General features: G+C 42.7%; 2 protein-coding genes across 2 annotated transcripts in view; one reads left to right on the top strand and one right to left on the bottom strand.

The window, feature by feature from the left end:
- LOC124004841 (protein THEMIS2-like) overlaps positions 1–7,220 on the top strand; it is a 21,251-nt gene extending 14,031 nt beyond the window's left edge. Inside the window, exons 3-6 of the mRNA XM_046313670.1 lie at positions 190–618; positions 910–2,105; positions 5,018–5,132; positions 5,367–7,220. Of these exons, the coding sequence (XP_046169626.1) occupies positions 190–618; positions 910–2,105; positions 5,018–5,132; positions 5,367–5,467 (1,841 nt within the window). The 3' untranslated portion in view covers positions 5,468–7,220. The remainder of the gene's footprint in view (positions 1–189; positions 619–909; positions 2,106–5,017; positions 5,133–5,366) is intronic.
- rpa2 (replication protein A2) lies at positions 6,074–18,422 on the bottom strand. Its single transcript, XM_046313672.1, has 9 exons — positions 18,265–18,422; positions 17,578–17,675; positions 17,238–17,339; positions 16,971–17,084; positions 16,685–16,759; positions 7,722–7,841; positions 7,393–7,524; positions 6,952–7,046; positions 6,074–6,646 (listed from the first exon to the last, which is right to left on the bottom strand). Exons 1-9 carry the CDS (start codon positions 18,275–18,277, stop codon positions 6,559–6,561), a joined length of 837 nt encoding a protein of 278 aa, XP_046169628.1. The 5' UTR covers positions 18,278–18,422; the 3' UTR covers positions 6,074–6,558.

The following is an 18,422-nucleotide window of genomic DNA, read 5'->3' as shown; positions in this document are numbered from 1 at the left end:
AAATAGAAAAACCTTTGGTCCACCAAGCAAAGATGATTGACTCTACCAAGAATAGCAGTTCTAGTAATTCTATGCAAGTGAACCCCCCCAATTCTTTATTAACCACGGTAATATGTTTAATCAATTCTAATAAAGTCCCTTGATCAATGCTGTGTTATTCATCGGCTCATTGCGGACTCTCCCTCTCAGAACTGTTCAAGCTGGTTCCAGAGGAGATGCCATACGACACAGTGGAGGAGATGGTGAGTCTGAGGCCTGTAGGCCTGGACACCTGCTTTCCCTTCACCTTCACCAGCCGATGTGAGCTGACTTTTGAGAATTTCACCCTCGGTGCCGGGATGGCCATGACCATGCTGTACATAAAGCAGCAAGACAGGGGTGAGGAGAGCTGCGTTCGCTGTCAACTCAGAAGCCAGCAGGGGGCGTTGGCTGAAGTGCTTGTCCCCTTCTCCTGCCGTGGGGAGTTCTATGAGTGTGAGAGTGACCAGACCTACACTCTCCAGGAGATCATATCCTCACCCCACCTCTGTAGCCGGCGCTTTCGCTTCAGCAAGAAGACCAAGCACGGGGGATCACTAGTGTTCAGCCCCATATACCAGGTCCAGGCCATCATGCCCTGTGAGTAGAACCTGGTTCTGAGTCAACCAACGGCATACTTCCTTAGCTAATGAAAAAAACACTGAGATATCATGTTATAATCTAGAAGTGAGAGATGTGTTGGCTGAGGAGCACATCATTAAAGCTATTGGCAAGCTGTAGCCTGCATTTCTTTTTCACAAATCATTGCACTACAGGATTGTACATCTTGAACATACAGCTTAGTTTTTGTGTTCTGCTCATCATCAAACGTAGTACTTTACTGTGTGGGTCTCTACACCCTTCAACATAATTTCTCAAATTTTCTCACAGTGAGGAAGAACATAGTCAAGTTCCCCTCCAGCTTGGAGGTGGATGTAGTCGACGTGACGACGCAATCCCAAGACTTGACATTTGTGACCCCACTCACTCTGCCCGAGGTATTTGCCCAGTCAGATGAGGCCTTCCCCACCACGGCTGAAATACTGGAGCACCATGAGGGCCAGCCTCTGTTCCGCTGTACCTGGCTGGCTGAACTACACAAAGGCCATCATCTAGTCCTTCACAAGCGTGGTTCCTCAGCCATGGTTCTAATTTCGGGTATCAAGGGGCGCAATGCCCGCCAGTACTTCCTAGTGTCGCAGCGCTACGGGGGACGCCTGAGACGGAGGCCGCGGGAGTTTGAGTCAGTGTACGAGCTGTACGCTGCCTCGACCCGGGCACTGTTTCTCAAGGTCAGGGTGACACAGCACAGTGAGGAGCTGGATCAGGAGGGTTTTCTGGCGCTCAGTGTGGGCGAGCAGCTGGAGGTGCTGCGCTGCGAGAAGGTGAAGCTGCCCGGTGGAAGAACTAGCCAGGAGAAGAATAACCAGACCATGGAGGTCCTTGTATGTAGACATCTCCAAGAAGTGGACGATGACGAGGAGGAGGATGAAGAGGAGGAGAGCAAGGTGGTCCACTTGCCCCTGTGCATGCAGAGCCACTTTGTGGAGAAGCTCCCAGACAACAAGAAGTACAGCCTGATGGACTTGTGCAAGGCCTTCGCTCTGCCGTTGGACGTTAAGTTGGCGAGCCGTGACGCAGAGCTGGAGACAGATCCTCTGGTGGGGTTCTCATCCCTGAGGCTGGAGGCTACTACTATACAGCCCATGATACAGGCCAGCCTTCCAGGAAATCCAGAGAGGTGCTTTGAGATACCCACTCACTGGCTTAACATGTCTTTGTCCTTTACTAATGACCCCTTGCCTTTGGCCCAAGAATATCACCTGGAGACCGTTACAGAGGTGACAGACTCATTTTATTGCAAATTTCAAAAGCTCACCGCATCAGATGAGCCCCCACCACCACGTCCACCAAAGCCATCGTCAAGATCAAAGCCATCGTCAAGCTCAAAGTCTTCAAAGGCAACCCCTTCCTCCTCACAACCAGACACCCCCTGCCATCCACCCAAAAGTGGCACCCTTTCCCTGTTGAGTGGTCTAAGTCTTGATAGCAAAAAGACTCACAGGCCCCCTGCTCATCTGACTCCGGTAAGCTCTTCCTTTCAGACCTTACAGTGCCTTGCGAAAGTATTCGGCCCCCTTGAACTTTGCGACCTTTTGCCACATTTCAGGCTTCAAACATAAAGATATAAAACTGTATTTTTTTGTGAAGAATCAACAACAAGTGGGACACAATCATGAAGTGGAATGACATTTATTGGATATTTCAAACTTTAACAAATCAAAAACTGAAAAATTGGGCGTGCAAAATTATTCAGCCCCCTTAAGTTAATACTTTGTAGCGCCACCTTTTGCTGCGATTACAGCTGTAAGTCGGTTGGGGTATGTCTCTATCAGTTTTGCACATCGAGAGACTGAATTTTTTTCCCATTCCACCTTGCAAAACACCTCGAGCTCAGTGAGGTTGGATGGAGAGCATTTGTGAACAGCAGTTTTCAGTTCTTTCCACAGATTCTCGGTTGGATTCAGGTCTGGACTTTGACTTGGCCATTCTAACACCTGGATATGTTTATTTTTTAACCATTCCATTGTAGATTTTGCTTTATGTTTTGGATCATTGTCTTGTTGGAAGACATCTCCGTCCCAGTCTCAGGTCTTTTGCAGACTCCATCAGGTTTTCTTCCAGAATGGTCCTGTATTTGGCTCCATCCATCTTCCCATCAATTTTAACCATCTTCCCTGTCCCTGCTGAAGAAAAGCAGGCCCAAACCATGATGCTGCCACCACCATGTTTGACAGTGGAGATGGTATGTTCAGGGTGATGAGCTGTGTTGCTTTTACGCCAAACATAACGTTTTGCATTGTTGCCAAAAAGTTCAATTTTGGTTTCATCTGACCAGAGCACATTCTTCCACATGTTTGGTGTGTCTCCCAGGTGGCTTGTGGCAAACTTTAAACGACACTTTTTATGGATATCTTCAAGAAATGGCTTTCTTCTTGCCACTCTTCCATAAAGGCCATATTTGTGCAATATACGACTGATTGTTGTCCTATGGACAGAGTCTCCCATCTCAGCTGTAGATCTCTGCAGTTCATCCAGAGTGATCATGGGCCTCTTGGCTGCATCTCTGATCAGTCTTCTCCTTGTATGAGCTGAAGGTTTAGAGGGACGGCCAGGTCTTGGTAGATTTGCAGTGGTCTGATACTCCTTCCATTTCAATATTATCGCTTGCACAGTGCTCCTTGGGATGTATAAAGCTTGGGAGATCCTTTTGTATCCAAATCCGGCTTTAAACTTCTTCACAACAGTATCTCGGACCTGCCTGGTGTGTTCCTTGTTCTTCATGATGCTCTCTGCGCTTTTAACGGACCTCTGAGATCATCACAGTGCAGGTGCATTTATACAGAGACTTGATTACACACAGGTGGATTGTATTTATCATCATTAGTCATTTAGGTCAACATTGGATCATTCAGAGATCCTCAATGAACTTCTGGAGAGAGTTTGCTGCACTGAAAGTAAAGGGGCTGAATAATTTTGCACGCCCAATTTTTCAGTTTTTGATTTGTTAAAAAAGTTTGAAATATCCAATAAATGTCGTTCCACTTCATTATTGTGTCCCACTTCTTGTTGATTCTTCACCAAAAAAATACAGTTTTGTATCTTTATGTTTGAAGCCTGAAATGTGGCAAAAGGTCGCAAAGTTCAAGGGGGCCGAATATTTTTGCAAGGCACTGTATGTACTTTCTAGGCAGGATATAGCGCTGCTCATTTCCTGCTGTCACTCCTGTCTTGCTGGACTCGTTTACTGTCCTACATGTCCTGCCTACTGTCTTGCATCCCATGTATTGCCCTTGTAGTCTGCCTTGGAGCCCCCACATTCCTAGTCTGAGCTGTGAAATTGTCTCGTTTTTTTGTGTCACTGTACTGTCTCTATGTCTGCTGTTTCTGTTTTACCTTTTTTTTTTAAAGTATCTGTAAAGTGTTGTTACCTACGCCTCTTGGAGGGTTTCGCAACACCCCGCTACATCTCTTCTCCCCGTGGAGTGAAAAAAGTATGTGATCATAGGTGTGGGGAAGGGTGACAGAAGCAGAGAAAAATACAGTTTACATGGAATTTATTACTCCTACACACGGTAAGGTGAGGAAAAGGGTCTGGATGGAACCAAAGCAAAGAAAGTAAAAGTTAGTCCCCTCTTCTACCTAACCTTTAGCACCACCTGGCGCGCTAACCAAAATACAGGGGGTGGTCCGCCCAGGTCTTACCTAGTGTGCATAGACAGATTCAATACTACGGGTTATGTATGCCCGCAGGCCTCTTGCCTAAACACTCCCAAGGTGCGTTGCCCTCCCCCAGGGACAATTACTATTACTAATACTTAGTGAACAATTTCAAAAATCAAAAACACTAAATCCTATTGGCATACTTACCTCGGAAGGAGCGGCTACAAAATAATATCCACAAAACTTTTACTGACTGCCACTACAATCAACATAGAACATAAAAAGCTCTCTCCTAACAAAGGAACACTTGATTTTATCAAGCTGGAGAAGGAGTTGGTCATTTCAGAGACTGCTGTATCCCCTGACGAGAGGGAGGGGTCAGAGCTCAAATCTGTGATGGGGTCGACCAATCAGCTGCTTAGAATCCAGGAAGCTATTTCCTGAAATACACACACATAGAAACCCACAACAACACAGAACCTGGGGAAATGTGTGTTATGTGTTGAGATATTGTGAAATACACTTTAAATAAGTAGAATAAGTTGTGACTTCATTTGACTAGGACTAGAATGCTGCCTTATATAATAGGGTCTTGGGTTGTTCAATCAATGTCTTATATAACATATGTTACTGTAGTCTCATCAGTTATCATGTAAAGATGTTATTTGATTATGCAGACACCTCGCCCCATGCAAGTATGTGGTTCCTGTTTTTTCAACATAGCATGTACACCTCCTAATATAACGGTAGTTTCATTTTTCCTGTTGTCGTGAAGGCTATCATGGATGCCCCTCCGCTGAATCCAAGAAAGCCTATGACCGGTGTCAAGTCAGGAAAGGCTCAGCCAAACACTTACATCACGTCTGTAAGTCACAAGCCCAACAATAAAGGTACAGTATGTCCTACATTAGAAATTACTTGTGAGCTATGACATCAGGGAAGTAAAAGTCAACGCCAAAAACTGTCCCATTCATCGTTCTGCATTTGGTGTAGCTTTTTATAAAACATTTTACTGTTATCTGTAGTTTTATTCTTTGTTTAGATAAATGTTTTTGCGCTGGGTGACCACTTCACACAAAACCTAGATTATACGGTAAACCTAAAATGAACTTTTCTTTCAACAGCACCGAAATATGAAGTGCAAGCAGATGAGTGCAGCGACCATGATTATGAGCAAGTGGACGACATGTTGAAAACGGCACAGGACAGTTTTATACTTTACTGAACCAGCCAGAGGAACTACTATTAAAAGAACAACTATTCAAGTAACCAAGTCTCATTGCATAAAATAGACTAGACTATCGGGTGCAAGACAACTGAATGTCAGAACTATGCAGACTCATAGCCAGCCACTGTAAATGTGAATACTTTGAGATGGGACTATGCAAAAACAGGATACATGTCTTATTGTACCAAGATTTTGTAACTTGGTTTTAATTTTCTCTACATTACTGCAATCACAAGCAACACTTGCCAACCGATTATCAGAAATGCTTATGATAATAGCCCATTGGTGTTTAAGGTCCAGTTACATTTCATAATGTAGCAGTGTATTTTGTAACTAAATTTCCCCCCTAATTTTAAAACTCAATGATGCTAGTCTGGCAGTGTCAGTGACTTTCCTGTTAGAAGAGTAGAGGTCAATATCAGAAAGCCGGAGTGATAACAGTGGGGATCTTCATTCGCAATACAAAGTTTTACTGGTGCATATGTATCATTGCTTTGGATATCAATACTGTATGATGTTATATCTCTGAATTCTAAGGTTACACACATTGTAAGAGATAATTTATATAGTCATTTGGGAAGTAATAGTAATATCTAGAGAACATTTTTCTGAAAATATATGTTTAATAGAGACAAAAACAAAACAGAGACATAAAAAAATCTGAATAGGAATTGCATTCTGTACACCATTTTTAAATGACAACTACCAATACCAATGATTCAGGAACTAGTCAGTCACAGATTGCATTCACTGTGAGAAAAACCATTGGCCTGTGGTGCACCCACTCTTACTGTAATATAATTAACAGAACGGAAGTTGAAACAGGATGTGTCCGTCTAACCAAGAAGGCCTAATTTCACAGAAACCCTCAGGATTATATAGACATCCCATGATGTTACTCAGTATAAATCATGGTTCCATGAATGACTACTGGTTCTATTTTCAGAGTGTTGAGATCTTAAAATTCTAAGAGGGTTTTGGGCGTTATTCTTATATACACAATCGTCCGCTCATAGCGCACACTGTGTTGAGAATGGTCCCAAGTCTATGATCATGTTCTTAGTGCTAACAGGGAATGGAGAGATGCTTTAGTCGTCATTGTCCGTAGACTTGAAGTGATCCTCGTCGATGGTGGAGAAGATGTGTCCTTCGTTGCTGAGGAACTCCACTGCTTGCCTATGATTAGACAAAAGACAGTAAGACTGGTGCCAATGCAGAATGATTAATTATGCAGTCTACTCTGTTATGCCTCGCACATGAGAGTGCACTGGGACACATTCAGTAGGCAAATGTTGAACATTGCAGATAGAAATGCAATGAATAGAGCTGATATTACTTATTCTACATCCCAGAAAAGCACATTTGTTCTATAAAATATTTGTATCTTAACAATGACCACTGTTGTGGTCAAACAGGACACATTCAAGCATATCAAGAACTTCAGAGCCTGATTTGAGGACAGAGGGAAGGGAATGTCTTACTTGATGACAGCCAAGCTCATGCCACTGAGACTCTGCTTCAAGTTCTGTGTGCTGATACCCTGTGCGTCTGGACAGCTCCTTATCAAGCTCAGCACCTTATGAGAGGACATGAGAATAACAAACATTCATATAGAATATTGTGTCAATCAGAACAACTTGAAGACTTCCCAATTGTTCTGTCAGTCCTATATATGGCAGTATGGTATGTTTGGTATGGCATTTTCAATAAATAGAAAAACTGATGAGACCCAATAAATGTTCTAATCATCTAGCATGCTGGATTTTTAAAAGTACACTTTTTTCCTCCATTCACCTGGTAACAGGTAAGGTGTGCTGGTTTACTTTCTAATTGGTATGGTAGGTGAGTTTAGGCTACCTATTGTTTATCCTACCAACTATTTAAAGTTTCCAGCACTTTTCTTCAGTCCATTACAGACTCACCTGGTTCTGGCTTGGGCTCAGGCCGTTAGTGGACATGTCGTTAGCACCCGAGTATCCACCTCCCATGTTGCCACCCATTCCCTGCCGTGACATGGGCACCTTGCTAGTGTTCATTCCCCCTCCTCCGCCCATCTAAAAAGGGAACCCAAACTGTGCGTGAGTGGTGCCACACAGGAATACTCAAAACAAAACTTCAGGTAATTGTGGCATTACTGAACTTGAACGGCCTTATTCAAAGCTAAGTTTAATGATTAATTCATCTCCATTTAAATATGTGGCAGTTGGGCCAAGGCCAACTCGTATAACAGTAGTCACAGAGAAGTTCTCACCATAATAGTCTGTGGTTTGCTGAGCAGCATGTGTGCCTGCACCACCTCCAGCATGTGGGAGGTGATCTCGTTCATGTCCTGAAGGGGCCGGACGTTGAACGCCACCACGGACCTGTGGTTCTATTGAAGACAGGAAGTTACACACAAACACCCACAGTTATATATATATATATATATATGTGTGTGAGAGGATTTTTTGTCTGCATCACTTTACATCTTTATTACTAGACAGGAAGTTAAGTTTAGAGAGGAGGAAACTCCACCCAAATTGGGGCAAATATAAATATATATAGGGCCTTTGCTGTTGTTCTGGGATTGATTTGCACTTTTTGCACCAAAGTACGTTCATCTCTAAGAGACAGAACGCGTCTCCTTCCTGAGCGGTATGACGGCTGCGGGGTCCCATGGTGTTTATACTTGCGTACTATTGTTTGTACAGATGAACGTGGTACCTTCAGGCGTTTGGAAATTGTTCCCAAGGATGAACCAGACTTGTGGAGCTCTACAATTTATTTTCTGAGGTCTTGGCTGATTTCTTTTGATTTTCCCATGATGTCAAGCAAAGAGGCACTGAGTTTGAAGGTAGGCCTTGAAATACATCCACAGGTACACCTCCAATTGACTCAAATTATGTATATTAGCCTATTAGAAGCTTCTAAAGCCATGACATCATTTTCTGGAATTTTCCAAGCTTGTTAAAGGCAGTCAACTTAGTGTTTTTTTTTTCACCTTTATTTAACCAGGTAGGCTGGTTGAGAACAAGTTCTCATTTGCAACTGCGACCTGGCCAAGATAAAGCATAGCAGTGTGAACAGACAACACAGAGTTACACATGGAGTAAACAATTGACAAGTCAATAACACAAAAAAAAAGAGTCTATATACATTGTGTGCAAAAGGCATGAGGAGGTAGGCAAATAATTACAATTTTGCAGATTAACACTGGAGTGATAAATGATCAGATGGTCATGTACAGGTAGAGATATTGGTGTGCAAAAGAGCAGAAAAGTAAATAAATAAAAACAGTATGGGGATGAGGTAGGTAAAAATGGGTGTGCTATTTACCGATAGACTATGTACAGCTGCAGCGATCGGTTAGCTACTCAGATAGCAGATGTTTGAAGTTGGTGAGGGAGATAAAAATCTCCAACTTCAGCGATTTTTGCAATTCGTTCCAGTCACAGGCAGCAGAGAACTGGAACGAAAGGCGGCCAAATGAGGTGTTGGCTTTAGGGATGATCAGTGAGATACACCTGCTGGAGCGCGTGCTACGGGTGGGTGTTGCCATCGTGACCAGTGAAATGAGATAAGGCGGAGCTTTACCTAGCATGGACTTGTAGATGACCTGGAGCCAGTGGGTCTGGCGACTAATATGTAGCGAGGGCCAGCCGACTAGAGCATACAGGTCGCAACGGTGGGTGGTATAAGGTGCTTTAGTGACAAAACGGATGGCACTGTGATAAACTGCATCCAGTTTGCTGAGTAGAGTGTTGGAAGCTATTTTGTAGATGACATCGCCGAAGTCGAGGATCGGTAGGATAGTCAGTTTTACTAGGGTAAGTTTGGCAGCGTGAGTGAAGGAGGATTTGTTGCGGAATAGAAAGCCGACTCTAGATTTGATTTTCGATTGGAGATGTTTGATATGAGTCTGGAAAGAGAGTTTACAGTCTAGCCAGACACCTAGGTACTTGTAGATGTCCACATATTCAAGGTCGGAAGGTCGGAACCATCCAGGGTGGTGATGCTAGTCAGGCGTGCGGGTGCAGGCAGCGAGTGGTTGAAAAGCATGCATTTGGTTTTACTAGCGTTTAAGACCAGTTGGAGTGTATGTAAACCTCTGACGCACTGGAATTGTGATAGAGTATTTCACTTATAATATACTGTGTCTGTAAACAATTGTTGGTTAAATGACATGTGTCATGCACAAAGTAGATGTCCTAACTGACTTTCCAAAACTATAGTTTATTAACTTCTCTAGGGTAGGGGGCAGCATTCAGAATTTTGGATAAGAAACGTGCCTAAATTAAACTGCCTGCTACTCAAGCCCAGAAGACAGGATATGCATATAATTAGTAGATTTGGATAGAAAACACTCTAAAGTTTCCAAAACTGTTAAAATAATGTCTGTGAGTGTAACAGAACTGATATGTCAGGCGAAAACCGAGGAAAATCCAACCAGGAAGGACTATTGTTTTTGAAAGGTTGTTTTTCCATTGAAAGCCTATCCACCATACAAAGACTTAGGACCCAGTTCACGAGATCTGTGCCTTCCTCTACATGTGGCCCGTCTTTAGGCACTGCTTCAGGCTTTTACTCTGAAAAATGAGGGAGATACAGCACTTTCAAATCAGTGGCCAGTGGAAATGTCCATTCATCAGCCATGCTTCTGATCATAAATGCGCCTTTCTTGTTTCTCCTTTCCTATTGACGAAGCTTTTGTCCGGTTGAAATATTATTGATTATTTATGACAAAAAACAAGCAGAGGATTGATTATAAACATTGTTTGGCATGTTTCTACTAACTTTTATTGTACTTAAAAAAAACTTTTAGTCTGGAATTAGTGCACGCGTCTTCTGCATTCGGATTACTGGACAAAACGCGCAAACAAAAAATTAGGTTTTTGGTCATAAAGAGGGACATTATCGAACAAAACGAACATTTATTGTCTAACATGGAGACCTGGGAGTGCCACCAGATGAAGATCATCAAAGGTAAGTGATTAATTTTAATGCTATTTCTGACACCTATCCTTGTTTGGAAAATAGCTCTATGGGTTTCTGTGGCTAGGAGCTGACCTAACATAATTGCAATGTGCTTTTGCCGTAAAGCAGTTTTGAAATCTGGCTCAGATCTATAATTCCATGCTTAACACTTGTATAGTTTATCAATGTTTATGATGAGTATTTCTGTTATTTGATGTGGCTCTCTAGACTTTCACCGGATGTTTGTTTGAGACAATGCATTTCTGACCATAACGCACCAATGTAAACATATTTTTGGATATAAATATGAACTTTATCAAACAAAACATACATGTATTGTGTAACATGAAGTCCTATGAGTGTCATCTTATGAAGATCATCAAAGGTTAGTAATTAATTTTATCTTTATTTCTGTTTTTTGTGACTCCTCTCTTTGGCTGGAAAAATGGCTGTGTTTTTCTGTGACTAGGTACTGACATAATCGTTTGGTGTGCTTTTGCAGTAAAGCCTTTTTGAAATAGGACACTGTGGTTGGATTTACAAGAAGTTGATCTTTAAAATGGTGGATAATACTTGTATGTTTGAGTAATTTTAATTATGGGATTTCTGTTGTTTTGAATTTGTCGCCCTGCAATTTCACTGGCTGTTGTCGAGGTGGGACGCTAGCGAGAGGTTAACAAGAAATTTGTGGAGTGGTTGAAAAACAAGTTTAATGACTCCAACCTAAATGTATTTGTCTTATGCAGCTGTATGACCCAATGGGTAAATAAACTTGGTTTAAGCTTTACTAATCGTCCGTGATTTGGCTGCGAGCAGGGTCCGTCACGATTTACAGTTGAACTAGAGATTCTGAATCAGTGAACAGGAGCCAGCACCAGATACAACGTAGGCACAGTTCCTCCACCTGTTATCACTAATTCTGAAATCTTGGGGAGGTGAGAGTCATAGGCTGAACCCATTATAGGATACGGATCTATAAAGCCTGAGCTTATTAAGTAGTCCCATTGTATTATGACCGGTCGTAGCTTTATGGTATAGGGTAAGTCCCGAAAGGTAAGCCGGAGCAGGTTGGTACTAGAGGTCGACCGATTAAATCGGAATGGCCGATTAATTAGGGCAGATTTCAAGTTTTCATAACAATCGGAAATCTGTATTTTTGGCCACCGATTTTGCCATTTTTTTTATTATTTTTTACACCTTTATTGAATCATTATTTAACTAGGCAAGTCAGTTAGGAACACATTCTTATTTTCAATGACGGCCTAGTGGTGGGTTAACTGCCTCGTTCAGGGGCAGAACGACAGATTTTCATCTTGTCAGCTCAGGGGATCCAAACTTGCAACCTTACAGTTAACTAGTCCAACGCAATAACGACCTGCCTCTTGTTGCACTCCACAAGGAGACTGCCTGTTACACGAATGCAGTAAACCAAGATAAGATTAATGCTAGCTAGCAACTTATCTTATAAAAAAACAATCAATCATAATCACTAGTTAACTACACATGGTTGATGATATTCCTAGATATTATCTAGCGTGTCATGCATTAAGTATAATCTGACTGAGCATACAAGTATCTAAGTATCTGACTGAGCGGTGGTTGGCAGAAGCAGGCGCGTAAACATTCATTCAAACAGCACTTTCGTGCGTTTTGCCAGCAGCTCCTTGTTGTGCGTCAAGCATTGCGCTGTTTATTACTTCAAGCATATCAACTCCCGAGATGAGGCTGGTGTAACCGAAGTGAAATGGCTGGCTAGTTAGTGCGCGCTAATAACGTTTCAAACGTCACTCACTCACTCTGAGCCTTGGAGTGGTTGTTTCCCTTGCTCTGCATGGGTAACGTTGCTTCGAGGGTGGCTGTTGTCATTGTGTTGCTGGTTCGAGCCCAGGGAGCTTTTAATTTACGTGTCAAATTAAAAGCTTCAAATAGTGTTATTTGACATGCATCTTTTTTGACAAGCAAAGACCCAAACTGCATTCCATAGTATGTTGTGAAGCTATTACTGTGTAACTCTGGTAGGGCAACATCTGATGAATAGCACACGTCGTAGTGTGTACAGGTGTTCGACCAGTCGCAAAAGCCAACATCACTCACGACAGGGCACGGTTGACTGTCAAGGGCAAGGAATTCCATTCTCTTGGCGTTAATGAATTTAGTCTTTGAGTTGTCTCGCTGAAATGTTCTTACTCTTTCAAATGACTGCTCGACCCACACATCAGACATTGCTAGGTTAGGAATGCTGTGTTGCATGTGTTGTGCAACATTTTACGTGGCGCCATTACAACATCTACCTGCGTTATATAGGTATGCACGTCAGCTTTGACATCGGTTTTGCACATTGGCGTTAAACTAGACATTGGGCCGATACCAAAGCTGGCATTTTTAGCTAATTTCGTCCGATTCCGATATGTTCACCGTTATATCGTGCATCCCTACTAGAAACCTTATCTTTATGTGTCCTCCGAGAGGGAGGTTATTAGAGAACACTACATGACAGCTCGAGTCAACGATGAAAGGGTTTTTGTTTTACCATGTCATCAGAATTTTAATGTAAATCGCATCAATACATATAGATTGCTGGATGATAAGGTACAATTAATTACATATAAGGCTCATAGTCTGTGTCAACACCCAAAGATGAAAATGAAGGAGATGGACATGGAGACTAGCATCTCATGGGGACAGAACAGATGGACGGTTCTTTCCCCCAGTCTTAGTCGCATCAAGGGTGGTGTGAAATGATTAAACATGTATTCTCTCTCTTCCCTGTTCAAGTCAATATATTTTTAAGGTGTCGTGGAACATAAGAGTGATAATTGTTCCAGAGGAGGGATGGGTGTATATTGACTAACTGATTTGAGAATGTTTTAGTATGTTTATAACTATGGAATGTGACTTGGAGGAGATATGTGGTGGCTCATAAATTAAGGTTGGTGTGAGTCTCTGGGGGACAATACCACTATTTATATTGTTACAGGAGATAGTTGTCGTCCCTCTCCTATGAGCTAACTGTGCACTACATAGAGACTAATATGAAGTTAAATTGAACGTTACACATAGATAGTAATGTCATTTTAGACACTATTGTCAACTTTTAAGAAAACTGTGGCTCAGAGTTTGTGAGGTAGGATACCCTTCCAATGTCACTAATCTCTTCTCCATTTCCAACAGCCAGCAAACACTTGACATATTTTGCAAAAGATTGGGATCGATCTATCCTGAGCACAAGAGAGTATTATCCACAGATACAGACAGTAGCAGAACACAGGTCGTCATTGGAGACGTTGGTGGCTAAGGGAACGGGTATGAGTTGGATGATAGGAAGGGAGTATCTGAAAGGGTCAGTCCTAGATCTATCAGTGAAGCATGAAAATAGAAGAGCAGGAGACAGATTCCAGGCAGTAGTTATTCCCACGGCAGTCGCTGTAGGGACAATAATTGAAGGATACTATGGTAACAGCATGGAACTGGACTATTGCGCAAATGAGGGGTTTTGAGGCATGCGTGATGGGCAGTGCTAGCAGTAGCAGGGGTTACTTTAGTAGCATTGTTGGGAAATTGTTTTCTGAGGGCATTGATGCTGAAACGTACATACAGTGCTGAGTTACCTCAAGAAGAGGTGGAAGCTGATTAAAGCTACCGCATGTGTATATCTGGTAGCTATGGAGGAAAAAGGAGAAGGGGAGCAAAGTGAGAATGACTTTGCTTGGGAACACCACTCGGGAGCCTGTGGTCTGAAAAGGGGAAGCCCGTGGTCTGAAAAGGGGAAGCCCGTGGTCTGAAAAGGGGAAGCCCGTGGTCTGAAAAGGGGAAGCCCGTGGTCTGAAAAGGGGAAGCCCGTGGTCTGAAAAGGGGAAGCCCGTGGTCTGAAAAGGGGAAGCCCGTGGCCTGAAAAGGGGAAGCCCGTGGCCTGAAAAGGGGAAGCCCGTGGTCTGAAAAGGGGAAGCCCGTGGTCTGAAAAGGGGAAGCCCGTGGTCTGAAAAGGGGAAGCCCGTGGTCTGAAAAGGGGAAGCCTGTGGTCTGAAAAGGGGAAGCCCGTGGTCTGAAAAGGGGAAGCCCGTGGTCTGAAAAGGGGAAGCCTGTGGTCTGAAAAGGGGAAGCCCGTGGTCTGAAAAGGGGGAAGCCCGTGGTCTGAAAGGGGGAAGCCCGTGGTCTGAAAAGGGGAAGCCCGTGGTCTGAAAAGGGGAAGCCCGTGGTCTGAAAGGGGAAGCCTGTGGTCTGAAAGGGGAAGCCTGTGGTTTGGAAGCCTGTGGTCTGAAAGGGAAGACTGGGTGAAAGCATTAGGTTTTTTAGGGCCTTCATTTTTGTGGAACCCAGCACAAAAGTATCCTGAAGGCATAGAGTCAACAGTCGAGAGAGTGGGAATTGTCATGTTATTAAACTTTGTTTTTTCCCGTGCATATATAATTGTGCATATCTTAACACATTATTAATAGTGTTATGTTGTGTGTTTCATTTTGCTTTTAAAGTCTTGTGCTATCACTCTCTCAGGAACCAGAAGATGAAATCAAAAGCTACAGCTGAAATGTCAGGAAGCCAACAGCTCCAGCTAGAATGTCATTCTGTTGCCCGACAAGAAATGGAAATAAGAGCGTGCATAGTGTGATTATAGAACAAAGGCCATAAGTCTCAGAGTTGTAAACTTAATCATTAACTGTGAAGGTTAATCATGTTTTATTTGTTTTGTTCATGTTTTATTATTATTTATAAGTCATTTCCAAGTTTATGTAATGTTGAATAGTATGGATTTAAATGTTCAAAACAGGGTACTGATGGGTTCCGACTCCTTAACTTTAAATATTGTTTAATATCAGGTATCTATCATATTGAAATATTGAGTGCCATAGCCTGGTTTCTTCAACAGAAGTTAATGGTTATATGTAGGAGTATATATGGTGGAGGCAATTAAGCTTGGAATGTACTGAGTAAAGGAAAGGCAATCACATGTTGACAGGCACTGATGGAGAGTTGTGGTTTTGTGAGGAATGGGGGGCTGAGGTCAGGCCACATTAAGGGAGAAGGAACAGTTTGTTGCCCACATCACTTAACTACCTGCCTAGTAATAAAGATGTAATGTTTAGAGAGGAAATTCCACCCAAATTGGGTCAATAAGTGATAATAGCCTGGATTCACCTGGTCAGTCTGTCGTCGAAAGAGCAGGGGTTCATAAAGTTTTGTACAATTTCAATGTATTTTTTAATTCTCAGTTTACCTTTCACTTACTTAGCTAATGCAGCAGATTTAGTCTACATAAGAACATGACAGAGATAAATGCAATTTATGTTGGCTAGGTGGCTAAGGCTATCCAACACTGCAACTCTTCCAAGTCAAGGTGAGCTTTCTGTTTTATTAATTTATCGCCACACTGGCCCGCCAGTGTAACTGTTAAACTGACTGCTGTATACTGTACTGTGTGATTGTACACAGGGATTGATTGTGGCTTTAATAGTTCTACTTTGTTGACTATGAAATGAGCTAATATGGTGACAACGATGTAGGCTGTGTAGCAGTTGTAGTATGAAGGTTTGGCTTGAGGAGATTGTTGCACCTGGTCATCAAAGTGATGATGCTGTATGTGGCTGCTATGAAAGTGAACCGTGTGTGTGAGTGATCAGCAGTACATTCACTCCGCCAATTCTGTTAGAAAATGTTTCTTAAACGGAAGCAAACGGAACTAAACGGGGATGACCTACCCAAATTTGTCCTATAGAAACTTGTTTTAGTTGCAAAACAGAACATTTTATAACTGTTTGGACAAATGATTACACACCAGATCAGCTAGATGCAGGCAAGAGTGTGCAAGGCAGTATTTAATGTGTCACGGTCTCACCTTGATTACTCCAATTTCTCTCAACCTGTGTGCCTACACTATAAACGTCCATTTGTAGGTTAGGTTGTAGCAACCTCATGGGTATAGGGCAAATTTGCGTATTATGCAATAGCCTAAACCGATCATGATACATTGAGCTGGGTGAATAGAATACGAATGACAGTCATCCAAAATTCTGTAATAGAAATATGGCCAGCCTCATAAAAATATGACTCGTACACCCTAATCTTAAACGGCACCAATCGCCACTGGCATGGGTGGTTTACATTTGTGAATCAAAATGCCAAAGAGACAACTCCCTGCCCTAGATGCATATAAAATAAAACATCTCAGGTTACACATAGCTCTCCATTGTTTGGAAACCATGCGGTCAGGGCTGTGATATGACCTATAGATAAAGGTATGTAGTTGTATGGGAATGATGACCTCACCTGGAAGGAGCGCAAATTGCCAGAGACCTTGACGTAAGTGCCTGGGGGGATGACAGTGCTGTCTACACTGGGATCCTATAAGTGAGGAGAGACAGCAGGGCAGAACCATAGGAGGGCGGAACCATAGGTGAGCAGATTAGCAGTTGAACTCCCATTTGAGTGTAGCATGATGTCACAAAATATCTGTTAATTTAACATTTAGAAATTATACTGCAAGTGTTGACTGTACTGTATATCCTTGCTGATCCTAGTATTTAGCAGCCTCAGTTGCCCTGATGAGGATTACCTCTGTATCTACCCACTGCTTCACGTCCATAGGGGCCCCTGTCATGTCATCAACTTTGTACTGGATGTTGGTCATGGATTTGTCAGTGGTTCTGATGATGCCCACAATTGTAACCTAGCACACAAAAAGAGAGTACTGTCATGGGATACCAAGGCAACGCCTCACACATTTTATTTGTACATGGAAGATTAAAATTCTGATCAGTCTATGAGTCACTGTATCACAATGCACCACCATCCTCATATTTACAGATGTAATTTGGGTTACCTGGGCAACCTCTACCTCTCCCACTTTGAAGACATCCTCCGCTTGGGCAGCAGACATGAGCTGGGACACTGTGCAGGGGACAATCTGTTGGGCACGTTGTCTCTGTAAACATACATACATAGTAAGTCTGAGTAATTCACATTGAGCCAACTTTATCCTACAACAAAAAAATAAAGCAATGGCAGACAATAGTGCATGGGGATGTACTATTTACTGTCTGTCTAGCTATGATTTAACTGTTGCCCATAGGTTATGCTACTAATATTACGATGACAGACCTTTTCCACTTGCTGTTCACTAACTGTGTAATATATGGAGTTGGTGAGTGACAAATACAGACCCCTTTCTTCTCTCCTCCCTGGGAGGCAGCAGGTGATGCGAATCCTCCCGGGGACTGAGTGTATCCACCTCCCATGTTTGATTCACCGTATGATCCCCCTACATGAAATGGCAGTGTTTTTTAAATTTCACTAGGCAAGTCAGTTAGGAACAAATTATCATTTACAATTACGGCCTACACTGGCCAAACCCAGACGACGCTGGACCAATTGGGAGTCCCATAATACTGCGCACAATCACTGCCGGTTGTGACAATGAGACAACTGCAGCAATAATCCACTCTCTGACTAAAACCATGTAAACAAGCTCGCATTACTAGCTAACGACGTTAGGTAGTTTATTGATGGAGACTACACACAACGTTAACAAGCGAGCCACATAAGTTAACGTTAGTTAGCTGACAAAAGCACTACAGTAACTAGTTAGTTAGAGTCAACGTTACCTAGCTAACGTTTGCTACTGTTGTTTCTCGTTACTGTACGACAAAAAGCTCGGTGCCTTGTGGTTTACATAAGAAATACAGCCAAGCCAGCTACCGTAGCTAGCTAGGCACCCAAACTTTGCACAACAAAACAGAGAGCTGGCTACAGTAACTAGCTAGCAAGCTAACGTTATTTACAACAACTAGACAGCGCTTTTGAGCTATTGTTGACAGCCATAGAAAACATTGATACAAAGACAAACTCACCTTGGTTCCACATGGTGCCGTTAGTTTATGTTATAGGATAAAATAATGTTTAAACAGGTGGCAAGACAATAACGTATCAAAAGTCTTCACAACGATTCCCTCCCCTGTACAATTCCGCGCGTTGACAGTATAGAACGCATGCGCCCTACAGAAATGCC

The sequence above is a fragment of the Oncorhynchus gorbuscha genome, linkage group LG19, assembly GCF_021184085.1.
Source record: "Oncorhynchus gorbuscha isolate QuinsamMale2020 ecotype Even-year linkage group LG19, OgorEven_v1.0, whole genome shotgun sequence".
In the NCBI taxonomy this organism is placed as follows: Eukaryota; Metazoa; Chordata; class Actinopteri; order Salmoniformes; family Salmonidae; genus Oncorhynchus; species Oncorhynchus gorbuscha.
Note: the sequence above shows the minus strand (reverse complement) of the source record. Positions and strands in the feature narration are given on the sequence as shown.

Coding starts and splice junctions, on each gene's coding strand:
- rpa2 (XM_046313672.1), bottom strand. Junction 16,760..16,970: donor AGCAGTGGGTAGATACAGAG/GTAATCCTCATC, acceptor CCTCACTTATAG/GATCCCAGTGTAGACAGCAC. Junction 6,647..6,951: donor ATGAGCTTGGCTGTCATCAA/GTAAGACATTCC, acceptor GTCTAATCATAG/GCAAGCAGTGGAGTTCCTCA.